Here is a 15,294-nt window from a genome sequence, read left to right as displayed (position 1 = left end):
GTCGTCCCCCCCCAAAGATCCCCCAAGGGCAGCTCTGAGTCGTGTGTCCCCCCCCCCCCCAAAAGATCCTCCAAGGGCAGCTCTGAGACACCCCCCCCCCCCCCAAAGATCCCCCAGGGTAGCTCTGAGACACCCCCCCCCCCAAAGAACCCCCAGGGTAGCTCTGAGTCGTGTCCCCCCCCCCCCCCCCAAGACAGCCCTGAGCCCCCCCATTCCAAGGGCAACCCCAAAGACCCCCCCCAAGGGCAGCTCTGAGTCGTGTGTCGTCGTCGTCCCCTCCCAGGGCAGCTCTAAGCCCCACCCCCCCCCCAAATAGCCCTGGGCCCTCCCACCCTGCCCCCCCCAAGATCCCCCAAGGGCAGCTCTGAGCGCCCCCCCCCCCCCAAGGTAGCCCTGAGCCCTCCCCCCCTCCAAGGGCAGCACCAAAGACCCCCCAGGTTAGCTCTAAGCCCCCCTAGGGCAACCCCAAATACCCCCCCCAAGACAGCCCCAAGCCCCCGCCCCCCCCCGAAGGGCAGCACTGGCCGCTCCATCCTTCAGCTCTTCTACCCCACACACCCCCCACGCCCCCCCCCCCCAAGCAGGACACAGGGACACTCCGCACCCACCTCCATCGCTTTATTGGGGGGAGTCCCCGTGGGGGGGGAGTCCCCGTGGGGGGGGAGTCCCCGTGGGGGGGGAGTCCCCCCCCGCCATCTGAACACAGCCCAAGCCTCACATCACACCCCTGGCTTCGGAGCACCCCACCACAGGGGCCCACAAGCCCCAGCCCCCTCCCCAAGACAGAGGACCCCCCCCCCCCAAGGATGGAAAGCCACCCCCCTCCTTTCCTCAAGTCCCCCTGTGGCTTCTCCCCCGGCCACCTGGGTGCCACAGGGGTCCCCACAGGGAGGGGGGGAGGGTCTGGGGTCCCCAACTTAGGGGTTTCAGCCCCCCCTGTGGCTCCAGGAACCACAAGGGTAGGACACCGGTGCCGGGGCAAGGACACCGGTGCCGGGGCAAGGACACCGGTGCCTGCAGGTTGCCACCCGTGTCCCACCGCTGGGCTCCACCGGCACCGGCGATCGGGAGCGGAGAGACGCCACGTGCTGCCGGTCTCAGCTCACGGACGCCGGCTCCAGGCTCCCGTTGGCGGCCGCTCCGCGGGGCTGGGCAGAGGCGACGGCATCCTCCGGCCGCCTGTTGTCCCTGGGTGCCGGTCGACACGCTGCCAGCGGCAGGGGACTCTGTTGGGGACAGAAAAAGGACGGTGGGCTGGTGGCAGGGGGACGCGGCCAGGCCGAGGCGAAGGCAAACGGCAGCCGATGTCGCTCCCGCACGAATTGGCCGTTCCACCGGGCTGGGAGCGCCAACAGACCGGGAGACGGTTCCTCTGGGCTCCTGCTTGAAACCACCGGCTACGGCAAACCGGTGGCCTTCATTCAGGGCCTGGGGGATGCCTGCTCTAGGGCTGGGGTCCCCCCACCCCAAATACTCAGCTCCCGGACGGCGGGGACAGTGCTGGAGGGGTGAGAGGGGACGCAGGACCGAGTGGCTGGTGACATCTCCAAAGACAACACCCTGCAGGCACATCCGGAGCCGGCCACCAGCTCCGGGTGCGACAGGAGGAACAAGTTCCAAGTCAAAACCCAGACTCCAGGAGAAAGCAGAAGCCCCAAGATGACAAGAAGCCCCCCCCAGATGACAAGCAGAAGCTCCCCCAGATGACAAGAAGCCCCCAAGATGACAAGCAGAAGCTCCAAGATGACAAGAAGCCCCCAAGATGACAAGAAGCCCCCCCAGATGACAAGCAGAAGCCCCCCCAGATGACAAGCAGAAGCTCCCCAAGATGACAAGAAGCCCCCCCAGATGACAAGAAGCCCCCCCAGATGACAAGAAGCCCCCCAGATGACAAGCAGAAGCCCCCCCAGATGACAAGCAGAAGCTCCAAGATGACAAGCAGAAGCCCCCCCAGATGACAAGCAGAAGCCCCCCCAGATGACAAGCAGAAGCCCCCCCAGATGATAAGCAGAAGCCCCCCCAGATGATAAGCAGAAGCCCCCCCAGATGACAGCTCCCCTTCAAACCCTCAGCTGGGAGACAAGGGGCTTCCCCCAGCGGGCAGTCCCCAGCCTGCGAGCCATCCCCACCCCATCCCCACCCCATCCCAGACAGCTCCCACGCCACCCACCCCACGTCCAGCAAGAGGGTGGCACCCAGCCACCCACGATGGCGGCGACCCCTCGTCCTCCTCTCCCTGCCTGGGGACAGGCTCCGGCTGCCACCCCCTCGACACTCCGAACATCATCCAGACCATGGGGCAGCACGGGGCAACCCACCAGGGCCCAGCTGCGTGGCTGGGGGGGGGAAACCAGAAACTTCTGCCCCCCTGGGACCACCCCCCGGTGATGTCCTGGCTGTACCTGTGTGGGCAGCTCGGCTGGTGGCTCGGTGGCCAAGGAGAAGACGTGAGCGGAGGAGCCGCCCCGGTCTGTCGGCACCGTCTGCGGGGGGATGCCCGGGTGGGAAGGTTCCTCCAGGGCCAGGATATCTATGGGGGCTTCGGCAACGTCTCTGAGGGACTGGTCGAGGGCCACAGATGGATCAAAGAGCAGAGGGGACGGGGGACACGGCATACCATCGCCCACCACGTCCAAGTCCTAGGAAAGAAAACACCGGGAACGGCTCATCAGCGGGGCAGGAGCGGGCAGCAGACCCCTCCGCAGGCACCGGAGGAGGAAGGCAGAGCAGCGGGCACGATGCCACCGGGACCGCCGGCCTCAGCGGCCGGGACCACAATCCCAGGAGTTTTTCTCCTCCCAGAACGGCGTGATCCAGGCTGGCAGCGCCGCGCTCCCGCTGAAAACAAGGCGCGAGGCACAAGGTCTGGAGCCCAGCGTGATGTGCTGCCCCAGCAGCATCCTGGAGGGCCGTGAAAGGGTCCAATCCTGCTCTCCTCGGGGCACCCGGAGCAGTCACCCCTCTCCCCAAGATTTCACGCAAGCCTTTTTTTTTTTTTTTTTTGTCCTGACACAACACATTGGTGTGGACAGTCCCTGGGCTCGCTTCTCCGTCCGCCCTGCTCGCTGCCGTCTGCCGCGTGCGTGGAGAGCGCTGCCGACGCCAGAGGCTGGGATTCCTGCAAAGCTATTGTTGTTAAAAAAAGAGGACAGGGTCGGGTTTGGCTTTGGAGGGTGTTTTGCCATCGAGGCAAGATGCCTGCGACTCTACCAACCCAGCCTGACGCAAAATACAACCACAGATGCCCTACGCGGCCGTACGCCGCCGTAGCTCCGAGTCCCTCCGATCCTGGGCTCTCCCAGGGTGGCTGCCGTTCGGATCCTGCCTGAAACATTCAGGATTCCTGCCCGAAGCACCCCGAAAGCCCTGCGGAGAGCGGGGGACCCTCTCGAAGGAGAGGCTGGGGGAGAAACCGTTCCCTTAATCATTGCAATCCTAAAAAAAAAACCCCAACCAAACCCACCCACAAAGGCTGTTTTCAGAGAGAGCGGCCCCATGGGAAGGGGGGCTGGGATCTCCGAAGCCCACCGAAGGCAGGAGAGAATTCCCTCGACCCCAGGGGTGCTGGGTCCAGCCTGACCTGACCCAGCAGCAGCACTTGCTCTGCTGCGTTCAAAGCCGTGGCTGCTGCCATCCCTGGGATGCCAACGCTGCTGGGCCATCCCTCCCCCACTCTAAAGCTGTTGACATTTGCCCCCCCCCCTCCCCCAATCTCAGGAGCATCCAAACACTAGAGCAAGTGATACCTCGTTCAGAGGAGCGGCTCCAAATGACCGTGGTAATTTTTTTTTTTTTTTTTTTTGTCGTCGTTTAAACAAATTTCAGAGGATTTAAGCATGTAGGCTTAACATACATGCAGGTCATCAGAATAATCCGAGGATTAAAATCCTCATGGGAGAGAAGCAGGGGGGAAAAAAAATTAAAAAATAAATAAATAAAAAAAAGAATTCTCTTTTTAAAAAGCCCCTAAACACCGACTGAAATGAGAGCACGGTCCTTCAAAAGGCGCAGTTGCCAATCCTAGGGAAACAAACACCTCCCAAACCTTTTGCATTCCTGCACGTTTTTCAAGAGACTCTTCTTCCCCAAGCCAGCAAGAATAAAAATAATTTTACATTATCTGTGCTGGGGAGGCAGTGATTTACATGATGTCCAAGCGTTCTCCGCATCGAGAGCGCCGGGTCTGCTGCGCTGCAGCGGAGTTATTTCAGTGCGACTTGACGGTATGGGATGAAACCAGCAATATTCAGGGCCAGCAAGAATAAAAATAATTCTATATTATCTGTGCTGGGGAGGCAGTGATTTACATGATGTCCAAGCGTTCTCCAGATCAAAAGCACTGGGTCTGCTGCGCTGCAGCGGAGTTATTTCAGTGCGACTTCACGGTATGGGATGAAACCAGCAATATTCAGGGCCAGCAAGAATAAAAATAATTTTACATTATCTGTGCTGGGGAGGCAGTGATTTACATGATGTCCAAGCGTCCTCCACATCGAGAGCACCGAGTCTGCTGCGCTGCAGCGGAGTTATTTCAGTGCAACTTGACGGTATGGGATGAAACCAGCAATATTCAGGGTAATTTTTTCTGCAGGACACGTTGCGTGCCCACCTCTCCCTAAAGCACCCTGCCCAACTTACATCGCTGAACTCCAGGGGCAAGCTCTCCGTGGGCTGGAGCTCAGCGGCGCTCAAGTACAGGTCCGTGGGGGCAGCTTCCAGTTCCTCGGGGACAGCCAGGACCTGCTCGGGGACGTACATCTGCGGAGGCAAGCGGAGATGGAGCGGACAGCACGGATCCTCGGAGAGGCTGACGGGAACCGGCTTGTTGCAGGGCACTTCCTCGGAGCCTTGACACGGCTTAAACAGAGTCTGGTTAGCGTCCTGGCAGATATCTGGGAAGATTTGGGTCAAGGGAAACCTGCACAGCTACGGACACGGATCCAGAGGTAGAAATATTCCCCCCACCCCCTCCAGAAAACAGTGTTAAAACCCCACACATTTTTTATTTTTTTTTTTTCTCCCGAGGCCAAGAGTCCAGGCTTCAGAATCGCACCCCGACTGCCCGCTGCCGTTACTTGCGGGATGGAAAACGGGGACAAGAGCGAGAGCCTCTCAGTGGGGGCTGGGAGATGGAGCTGGATCCCTGTAAAGCACTCGCAGATCCTCAGATGGAAGATATTACCAACGCACAGGCTTACTTTTTATTTGCAGACATCCATCTGCACAAGCCTTAACATCGACCAGGCAAGCAGAGATACGAGCACACACAATGCTTTTTCCACAGCCAGGAGTTTAGTTCCGCTATTTCTATCTTCCCAGTGCATTTTTCCTTCCCAATGGAAAACCTATTCCTGCCAGAGGTGTAAATGGGATTTCCTGCCTTTAATCACAAACAGAAACTCGGCTCTGATTGCATGCACCGTGCTCGCGGAGAAATCCACCAGCAGAAAGGATCCACCAAGTCCCCTCCTCTGCCCAGAGCCCTGTGAAACTACAGAGCGACCCACCGCTGAGGCTGCGCGAGGGTGTCCGCAAAAAAAAACAACTTTTACTGATGAGTCGTGACGTTTCTACTTAGTGCTGCAAGGAACAGCTGAGACCTGTCACCTGCGTGGAGGCCGTCCCCGGCTCCGCTTGCTCGGTGACACAATTCGGAGCTGGAGCCAAAGCAGGTTTCAGGTGTGGATCAAGCTTTTCAGGTCAGGTATATTGATAACAAACCCACCCAAAGAACTGCCCCGCTGTTTGGGGGCTTCACGCCGCACTTTCCTCTTTGCACAACGTGGGAGAGGACCTCCCCCCCCCCCCCAGGCTTCCAACCCCACAGCAACAGGCAAAAGGCACCAAGTTTAAACCCAATTTCTTAAGCCACCCCCAGGTTTCTCATTTATCCCTCCCTCCCTGCAGCGAGGCAGCTGTGAAGGCACCCAAACAACTTCCCGACAGATTATGGGGAGCCCATCACCTGGGCTAGCAGCAACGCTATCGGGGAGCCCAGCCCAGAGGAACCAAATCTCTCAGACACCCGAGGGCAGATGCGATGAGGAAAGCGTCTCTGTATGAACAGCAGGGTGGGGAAGCCAGATTTTAATCTCTCTGAATGACTCCCTGATCAAGCACCGACTTTATCGGTAGCCAAAAAGCAGAGATTGCCAAGATGACAAAAATCACGTGCTCCACCTGGAGCCCAACAGCCCAGCTGGGTTCGGTCCCTTTTAACGCATTGTCACAAACAATCCAGCTCCTGAAAAGCAAACAAAGGCCAAGAGCCTCCCCGACAATGCACAAAGCAGAGCAGATTGCAGATGTTATCGGCTCAGCAGGGCTGACCCAAGTAAAATCTTGTTTGTGTCAGTGAAAGTCAGCTGACAGCTCAGACGTAAGGAAATCAAACCTCGCTTTTTCCACTCCCTTCTTGGCCCGCCTGCTCAAAGCGAGCCAGCTGCAAACAGCAACTCGCTCAAACTGTTTTAGGGCTTATTTATCCTGTCTTTATTTTGAAGTATACGGTCACTAGAGAGAAACAAAGGCAGCTTCCTGCTCCCTGGGCTTCTCCCCGTGCATAGCTGGGGTCGAGCCTGCCAACTTCAGCAACAAAACAAAACGAAGAGCTCAAACAAAACGAAGAGCTCAAACAAAACGAAGAGCTCAAACAAAACGAAGAGCTCATCCTCCCCCTGGCTGCCAGTTCTGCTCTGGGACCTAGCACCGGAGCTTCTCCTGACTCACCCCAGCCACAGCTGCTCACGCAGCTCCACCACGATCCAAATCTGCTCCTGGACACGTCCACCCAACCCCAAGTTGGACAAGGAGTTGTACAGATGCACCTAGGGCGACATTCGGTTCGTGGATCCCACGTTGGGGTGGCGATCCCTGAGCTGAGGGGGGACCCCAGTGGAAATTTCAGTGCTGGCTCTCCAAAAGCTGAGGCAGTTTCAGGGAATTGAAGAGCTCGAGGCTGTGCCAACCTCTCAAGGGGTCAAAGGAGACCGAGCTGCTCCGTGGCGGCCCCGAACAACCTAGGAAACTCCTCTCTCATTCAGATCCTCCCCAAAAAAAAAAAAAAAAAAAAAAAAAAAAATCACTGAGCACATGCTTCAGCAGCCAGCCAGCCCTCCCTATGCACATCCCTCAGGGCAGGACTCCTACCAACACCCTGCTCGGGGAGGGGGGCTGCTGGCACCCAGCACCCGCAGCCAAGCTTCTACCCTCCTCCAATACAGCCAGAAACCAGCTCGTGCCTCCCTCAGGCTTCCTGAGGTTCCCTTGTCACTTCCAAATGAACTGGCCGCCCAGTTTGGATGCTCTGGCTCGGCCAACATCCCGCAGGAGGGCTGCGGTGGGACCTGCCGGGGCGGAGGAGGCAGCAAGTGCAGCCCTTTGTCGCTCCCGCATGAATCGGTCGTTCCACCGGGCTGGGAGCGCCAACAGACGGGGAGACGGTTCCTCTGGGCTCCTGTTTGAAACCACCGGCTACGGCAAACCGGTGGCCTTGATTTAGGGCCAAAAAGAGCAGAGACCCACTTCAAGCTGCCAGCAAAGAGTCAGGAGAGCAGCCCAAGAGCCCAGGCAGATCAAAGGATACGCGTAAGGCAGTGCCTGGTCATCGGGAGGGACTGGTTGGAGCATCGGACGTCGTCAACAAAGGCCAAGCACCTCTGGCTGGAGCGGGTGGTGTGCGCCTGCAAGTCCGAGAGAAGAGCTGAGAGCTCTGGAGAGCCGTCCAGCTCTCCTCCCGAGAAACCCCCCCCGGGCTACACAACACTTTTCGTCCTGCTTTCAAAACACGCCAAGACCAAACTCTCAGTTCCACTCCAGCAGAGCAGCCCAGCTCCTCGTTACGTCCTTCTCATTCAACCTTTTCTTAAACCGAGCCGAGCTAAGGCGGCACGAACTCGATTTCAACAGGAAGAACTTCACCTCGGGAGTACGTCCCAAAGAACGAGGCGGCTCGGACTTATCTTTCAACTTTCGGGAGCCAGTTAACGGAACGCTTTGAATTTTAAAAAAAAGAGTTACAAGAAACGGCCGCACGCAGCTTCCCATTTGGAATGATGCGCGACGCGAAGGGGCCTGCCTTTTGGTCCCCACAGGTCTAGGAGGAACCTGGGTTTCACAAGGAGAATTTTCCAGATGTTTTTTTCAGCGTCAAAAAGTCAGGGTGTGTTGGGTACTGAGCCCTCCCTTTCAAAATGGAAAATTCTCCAACCCCACACCTGAATTTCTCTAGTTTTGGTGCCCATTTAGCAGTCTGGGCGCCCCTTTAGAAGCCTGGGGGGGGCATTTAGAAGCCTGGGGGGGCCATTTAGAAGCCTGGGGGGGCCATTTAGAAGCCTGGGGGGGCCATTTAATATGATCCCAGGAACACCTGATGCTTTGTGGATACCCAGGGTGCTGTCCAGGACCAGATCCTTGCAGAAAGGGTGCGACAAGGGACAATCCAGCAGGGAAAGAGCAAACCCGAGCCGGGATCGCTCCCAGGAAGGGAGGAGAGGCGAGACCTGGCTTCCAGGCAAGGCTGGAACTCCAACCACCCCCCACCCCCACCCCCACCCCCCCCAGCCGCGCGCGGGGCGTACCTACCTGCTGAGCAGCGCCGTCGGTCGCCAGCATCCTGCGCTCCTTCAGCTGCCGGTGGAGCAGGGCCTCCACGCCGTAGCGTTGCCGGTAGCGGCGCAAACACTTGAGGCGTTTCAGGTTCTCACGCTCCTTGGCCATCAGCCCCTCGGGGCCCGTCAGGAGGCTGCTGCCTGCGGGGAGCCAGGGAGGGGTCAGAAAACACCACCCCACCTGCCACGTCCTTCCATGTTTTTGTTTTTTTTTTTTTTTTTTTTTTTTTTGGTACCCAGAGCCAAAATGAGCTGTCGAGAGCTCCAGCCGCTGACTAATGAGACAGATGTCGATGCACAGAGCGAACGAGGAGGGAGAACGGCGTGTACAAACAGGAAACTCATCTGCTGGTTACACAAGATGACAAAGGAGATTCCAACCTGAAATTTATCCCAACGTCTCCGCGTGCATCAGGAGCGCTTGGGCCGGCGCGAGTATTTTCAAAAACTCCGTTTCGAATAACGTGCCAGCACGAGTATTTTTAAAACTCCCGTTTCGAATAACGTGCCGGCATGAGTATTTTTAAAACTCCCGTTTCGAATAACGTGCCGGCGCGAGTATTTTTAAAACTTCTTTTCGAATAATGTGCCGGCACGAGTATTTTTAAAACTTCTTTTCGAATAATGTGCCGGCACAAGTATTTTTAAAACTTCTTTTCAAATAATGTGCTGACAAGAGTATTTTTAAAACTTCTTTTCAAATAATTTGGCCACTCAAAAGCCTATCGCGATTTCTGCAGGCAAAAGTTTTGTCAAATTTCAGCTTGCTCCCATGCAAGTTCTGGAAGCTTCCTGTAAGCACTCCCAGCTGTAATTACAGGGCAACGCTTGGGATCTGCTTTTCTATTACCGGTTTGCTAAAAAAGAGTTCTACAAAATTGTTACGTACCAAACTTCCAGTTATTTTTACTTGGGACCGAGCTCTATTATGCCATTTTCCAGGATGAGCTATTCTAAGACTACGCTAGAGAAAGCATTCTTTGCACTGCCATGCTCGTTACACCGCCCGCTTCTGCCTCTCCTGGAGTACAAACGTCTCCCTCCGAAAGCCCCAGTTCTGTCCAGGGAGAAATTCAAGCCAGGCAAAAGTGCTTTTGCAAGCGAAAGCTGCATCCGTGCTGAGGAGGAGTATGTCATTACAGCAGCACGGGTGTAACAACCGAAACAAACTCCTGCCAATACAGACAGGACCTTAGAGATGAATCGATTTTTTTTTTTTTGGTTGGTTTTTTTTTTTTTTTTTTTTGTTTATCAAACCAAAAAACAGGAAATCCTATACAAAAAAAGAACTTTTGTCTCAGAATTAACTTTGTAGTCTCATTTCCTGACAACGCCGCGAACTTTGAAGAGCAAAGAAATCCGGCAACCCTTCGAACCCAAACGATACGAACCTCCAGGCACGAGGCCAGCCGCAGAAATACCTTCTCTAACCGACTTTTCAGTCCCTCGCTAATTCTCAGCCTTACCGAGACAGCACTGCTCTGAAACCTGCTTCTACAAAGGGCAAAAAAATCGTTTGGGTTTTTTTTTTTTTTTTTTTTCACGTAGAGCGTTCTGGATGTGGTTGAGAGAAGCGCCGTGCCCTCAGCCAGATGAATATGCATCGGTGACGACCTGTACCGGTACTTGCCTATGGCTTCATGCTCTCCCTTGCGGCTGTGCAGGTACCGGCGCTTCTTCTCCTTCAGAAGGTGCTGGAGTCGTTTGAACTGGTCAATGTAGAGAGACTGCAGGCGGATCAGTTTCTCTCGCATGATCAAAGCCACCTCCTCAGCCGTGTACACGCCAGCGTGCCTGAAAAAAAACCCCAGACAAACAGGGTGAAGCCTGCCAGGGTCCCTCGGGGCTGTTCTCCTGACCAAAGGACACAGATGTTATCAGAAACGTGGGCTGAATGACACAGATCAATGGGCGACGAGCAGAAAAACTGCATTTATGGCGCGGGTTTTTGAAGCCGACGTCACCCTGCCAAACGGGCCTCTCCACACTGAAGGAGGACGATCGTCAAACACTTCCCAGAAGAACCACCAGGTCCAAGACGTGCGAGCGTCCCTGCCTAAACTCACCAAAGCCCAAAGTCCAACCGCAACACCGTTAATATCGTCACCAGGAACGTAACCGGCATCTTTTCTCAGGCGTCCCGCTGAGCTCGCACCGCTCCGCACGCCGCGCGTCTGCAAGCAGCCGGCAGCCAACTTACTTCAAGGGATCCTCCTGGTCGCTATCGATGCTGTCAGCCTCGCTGTCGGGATCTCCTCGCCACGTCTGGTCCACCGTGATAGGGTCCTGCTCGCCATCGCTCCAGCTGTCTTCATCTGAAAAGACAAAGTCACCCCGAGCGATAAGACACCGTCTTGCATCCCAGCGCTCGCTGCCGCGGCACGGGACAGCCGGAGACCCCAGGAGCTCAGCTCCACAGCCGCAGAGATGAACTGGCTCTGCCCCTTGCCAAGAAAAGACTTCTCCCCGGCACGGTGTGAGCAAGGGACACGGAACGAGAGGAAACCCACCAGCTCAGCGCAGCCAAACCTACCTGCCTACCTAGGAGCCACAAACGGCTAGCTGGCCCCACTGAGCAACCCTGAAAGACGGAAAGCTCAGCACCAAGCCAGCGTTCGACAGGCACTGCTAGAACTAACCCAGCCAAGAGGGAAGCCAGCCAACGTTTCTACTCTGTGAGCGCGAGGGAAGAAAACCTGCAGGATTTTGGCCTGGCAGTGTGACCTGGCTACGGTCAGGGGCAGGTGAGACATGCCAGAATTTGCAGAACACCATCTTTTACCCACGGACCCCGGGATATTTTTTTTTCCCCACCGCACTTCAGAAACGACACTCTTGGCATTTCCACACGGAAGAGAGAGAACTCCGGGTCCTCCCTCACCAGTTTTTTTGCTTTCGATTCTTACCCAGGATCCGACTGGCTTCGCTGCGGCTGCTCTCTGCAGTCTGGGAGCCCAGCTCTGTTTTGGCGTAAGAGCTGAGCTGGCAAAGGAGAGTCTCGCTTACAGGCCCAGGATTGGACTTCTTCATTTGAGCTTGGAGCGCCAGAACGTTCCTACGGGCGTGCTCTGCGCAGAACGACGCGCTGCCGGAATAAATCACAAGCTCGTTATAACTCCAAGCCCTGAGCCAGCAAAACGAACAAGCGACGCGGTGAGAAATGTTCCCTGGCACCCGGAGAGCACAGACCCATCACACCTCTCTCGCAGAGCGAGCCGCTGGCTGCAGGTACACCGGCAGAAATGCCAGAGAGCCCCGAGTGGCTCCCAAGACCACACACCGCTGCTGAAACGTCACCTCTGGCAGCGGAGCCGGCAGCCACACGGCACAGCAGCAGGGAGAGAAAAGCGTTTTTTTTTTTTATTTAAAGGCATTGAAGCGAGCTCCTCTGCTTCCAAAGATTAACACCGGACTCTCAGTTTCCACGCAGAGCGCGCTGGCCCGCGTCGGACGGATGCTTTTTATTGCAGAAGGACCACGGGCAGAATATTGAAGGCCACACAGCCTCCGAGAACGAAACGCGCATCGATGCTCCCGTAAGGGAAACTGCGCTCTGCTGATCTGCTGACCGAACGCCGAGAACTGTTCTAGGTCTTTCCATCCAGAGCGCTCAGAACATTTGACAGGCCTCAGACAACAGGAAGCACAACCGGGTCATCAGCTCCACGAAAGACACCACCGGAGGGTCTGCGCTGAGGATTATCCATAGGAACAGACAGCAGCAAGTTAAAGGCGCTGGGCTGAGCGGAGGTACATCTCCAGCTCTTACAAAGGACCTGGATCACTGCAGCCACCTTCTGATGGCAGAGGGCAGCAACCCCACAGTCCTTCAGAACCAAGAGACAACTCCACGCAGCATCCACAACTGACAGAATCTTTTTTTTTTGTTGTTTTTTTAGCTTAAAAACGCTTCGGAAAGAGGGAGCCGCTTGTCCGAGGTGCCGTAAGCGCAGCACCCGAATCAGGAGAAGGATTCTCCTGCCCTTTTTAATTTGATACGGTACAGAACCAGAGAACCAGGAGAGAGAGAGGTACTCACCCATCCTTCTTCTCCGGTTTGGGCGCGGCGTTGGGACACCGCTTTCCATTCTTTGTTGAAACATAGCTGCACTGCTTGAAAGGGGCACTCCTGTCCTCAAGAATGTGCTTAAGACAAAACTCCTGCCCCTCCAGCCGCGGCTGGGAGCACTGGCGGTGGGTGAAGGCACACGACAGGGGCTCCTGCGGCCGCGGCACAGGAGTAAGGCGGCCTCGGCTTGACGGCAAAACATGGATCCGAATTCTGTTCATGCCAACACCTGCTGGAAAGACGCAGAGCAGTTAAAAGAAGCGAAACAAATGGGCGGAGAGGAGCAACACCTGCTAACGCAGCAGAATAAAACTCTTTTGAACCCCCTCGAACAGGCAGGAGATGAAGTGGCTCCTGTAAAGACAGTTTCTTCCAGCGCCCGAGGAAACTTTTGAGCTCCGCAGCAACCCCACTTCTGCGCAGAATTAAATATAGCGCGCTCACCTGAGGCACCGAGCAGCCACATCCACGCCAAGCGCTGCTGCCTGCCAGCATTGTGGCCGGGGCTGGGGGGTTACACGTCCCAGTGGTACCCCTCTACCCTCCCCACACCAGTATGGGACCCTTTCCTCCCAGTGCCTAAATCCCACAGCTCCACACCCTCCCAGGGAACACCCCCCCCCCCCATTTGCAGCCCACCGACCCCCGAACACCCGCTACAAACCCCGTCCCTCCACGGCATCGTCTGCCCCCCTCCCCCCCCCCGGTCCCTTCCTCGGTGGGGGGATCCCCCCGCTTCTCACAGCCCAGAGCTCCCCCCAGCCTGCGCCCCTCCCCCCCCCCGTGCACAGCCCGCCAGCTCCGCAGGGCCCAGTACAGGATCCCACCCGCCCAGTGCGGCACCAGTACGCGAACCTCTCATCCCAGTACAACCCCCCGGGGCAGCTCCTCAGTGCCCATCTGCGTCTCCCGGTGCCCACCCCTGATGCCGGTGGCCCCCGGTGCCCATCCGTACTGCTGGTGCCCCTCGGTGGTCGCCCCTGTGCCCAGTGCCCCCCACTGCTGCCGGTGCCCCCCGGTACCCATCCCTGTTCCCGGTGCCCATCACTGCTGCCGGTGCCCCCCGGTACCCATCCCTGTTCCCGGTGCCCATCACTGCTGCCGGTGCCCCTCGGTACCCATCCCTGCTCCCGGTGCCCATCACTGCTGCCGGTGCCCCCCGGTACCCATCCCTGCTCCCGGTGCCCATCACTGCTGCCGGTGCCCCCCGGTACCCATCCCTGCTCCCGGTGCCCATCACTGCTGCCGGTGCCCCTCGGTACCCATCCCTGCTCCCGGTGCTCATCCCTGCTGCCGGTGCCCCCCGGTGCCTGCCCCTATTCCCGGTGCCCCCCGGTACCCATCCCTACTCCCGGTGTCCTTCCCTGCTGCCGGTGTCCCCCGGTATCCATCCCTGCTGCCGGTGCCCCCCAGTGCCTGCCCCTGCTCCCGGTGCCCGCCGGTACCCATCCCTGCTCCCGCTGCCCCTCGGTACCCATCCCTGTTCCCGGTGCCCGTCCCTGTTCCCGGTGCCCCCCAGTGCCCATCCCTGCTCCCGGTGCCCCTCGGTACCCATCCCTGTTCCCGGTGCCCCTCGGTGCCCATCACTGCTGTCGGTGCCCCCCGGTACCCATCCCTGTTCCCGGTGCCCATCCCAGCTGCCGGTGCCCCCCGGTGCCCATCCCTGCTGCCGGTGCCCCCCGGTGCCGCCCCCCCTATCCCGGTGCCCCCCACGCACGTGCTCCGCCACCCGCCCCGCTCCGCTCCCGCGCATGCGCGGTCGCGCCCCTCGGCTGCCCGGGCGCCGCCATTTTGTCCGCGGGCGGCGGGCATGAGGGGAGCTCCCGAGGGGGGCCCGGACAGCGCTACCGGAGCGGAGGGCGGGATGGAAACCTTGTCCCCGGTCGGTACGGGGTGAAGGTGCCCCGGGGGACGGCGCAGGCGTCGCGACGAAGGGCTCTGCGGACCGCGCTGAGGGCGGGCGGCGCCGCCGCCATCTTACCTCACTGCCGCCCCGGCCTCCCTGCTGCCTCGCCGTACGCCCGCCCCGCCACCTCACTGGTTCGCCCGGCCGCCAATCCGACGAGGGCGCGGAGGCGGTGCGGCGCGCGATTGGCCGGGCGAGCTGTCAGTCCGCAGGGACAAGCCGCGCCCCCGGGAGTCACGTGAGGCGGCGCGGCGGGAAGCCGCCACGTGTGCGCGGCGGCAGCGGGGCCGCCGAGGGGGTTTGCGGGCCCCGGGCGGGGGAGCGGGGACGGGAGCGGGGTTTGTGCTTTGGCTCCGGGAAGGCTGAAGCTCCCGGTAGCCCCAGGGACACCAGCGTGGTCCCAGGAGGCCCAGAGCCCCCCCCGTGGGCTCTCAGCCCGTCCCTTCCCGGTTATCCCGGGGCAGCGGAAGACCCCCCTTGCTCCCTGCCGGTTAAACGAGGGATGCCCTGCAAAGCCCACCAAGGCGGGAGCAACCAGCCCCCAAGAGAGGTTCCGAAACCAGCGGTGGAGGGGAGCAAGCGCCAGCCCTTCGCCAGGAACCGTTCCCGAACCTGCCGCGGGTGGGTTACCGACGGCGGAGGCGCTGGCGAGGGTCGGCGGCACCGACTGCCCTTAAAACCAAACTTGATGTAGAACAAGAGTTTCACAA

At 58.6% G+C, this 15,294-nt stretch overlaps 1 protein-coding gene and 1 long non-coding RNA gene across 5 annotated transcripts; both read right to left on the bottom strand.

The window, feature by feature from the left end:
• Nucleotides 1-788: 788 nt before the first annotated feature.
• Nucleotides 789-14,794, bottom strand: KANSL2 (KAT8 regulatory NSL complex subunit 2). 4 transcript variants are annotated; one of them, XM_080368695.1, is made up of 10 exons: nt 14,660-14,794; nt 12,649-12,907; nt 11,516-11,694; nt 10,810-10,924; nt 10,236-10,403; nt 8,584-8,746; nt 7,586-7,682; nt 4,639-4,892; nt 2,403-2,639; nt 789-1,226 (listed from the first exon to the last, which is right to left on the bottom strand). In XM_080368695.1, the coding sequence occupies exons 2-10, from the start codon at nt 12,897-12,899 to the stop codon at nt 1,098-1,100; spliced, it is 1,593 nt and encodes a 530-aa protein (XP_080224821.1). In that variant the 5' UTR covers nt 12,900-12,907; nt 14,660-14,794; the 3' UTR covers nt 789-1,097. The 4 variants fall into 4 exon arrangements, with proteins under 4 accessions (XP_080224821.1, XP_080224820.1, XP_080224819.1 ...); XM_080368694.1 differs by having other exon boundaries at nt 12,649-12,910; nt 14,660-14,709; XM_080368693.1 differs by lacking the exon at nt 14,660-14,794 and adding an exon at nt 13,123-13,269.
• LOC308055102 lies at nt 8,809-10,229 on the bottom strand. Its single transcript, XR_013924334.1, has 2 exons — nt 9,181-10,229; nt 8,809-9,057 (listed from the first exon to the last, which is right to left on the bottom strand). It is a non-coding gene; the product is annotated as an uncharacterized lncRNA (long non-coding RNA).
• Nucleotides 14,795-15,294: the final 500 nt, after the last annotated feature.

This window comes from Falco punctatus, assembly GCF_963210335.1.
Source record: "Falco punctatus genome assembly, chromosome: 18".
Lineage (NCBI taxonomy): Eukaryota > Metazoa > Chordata > Aves > Falconiformes > Falconidae > Falco > Falco punctatus.
This window is presented reverse-complemented; position numbering and strand designations above follow the sequence as displayed.

What these genes read in the sequence shown, in the direction of transcription:
- KANSL2 (XM_080368692.1), bottom strand. Translation starts at nt 13,144, where the DNA reads ATGTGGCTGCTCGGTGCCTCAG. An exon ending in GTGGCTGCTCGGTGCCTCAG is followed by an intron (nt 12,911 to 13,122) that starts GTGAGCGCGCTA and finishes GCGTCTTTCCAG; the next exon opens with CAGGTGTTGGCATGAACAGA. An exon ending in CGAAGCCAGTCGGATCCTGG is followed by an intron (nt 10,925 to 11,515) that starts GTAAGAATCGAA and finishes TTGTCTTTTCAG; the next exon opens with ATGAAGACAGCTGGAGCGAT.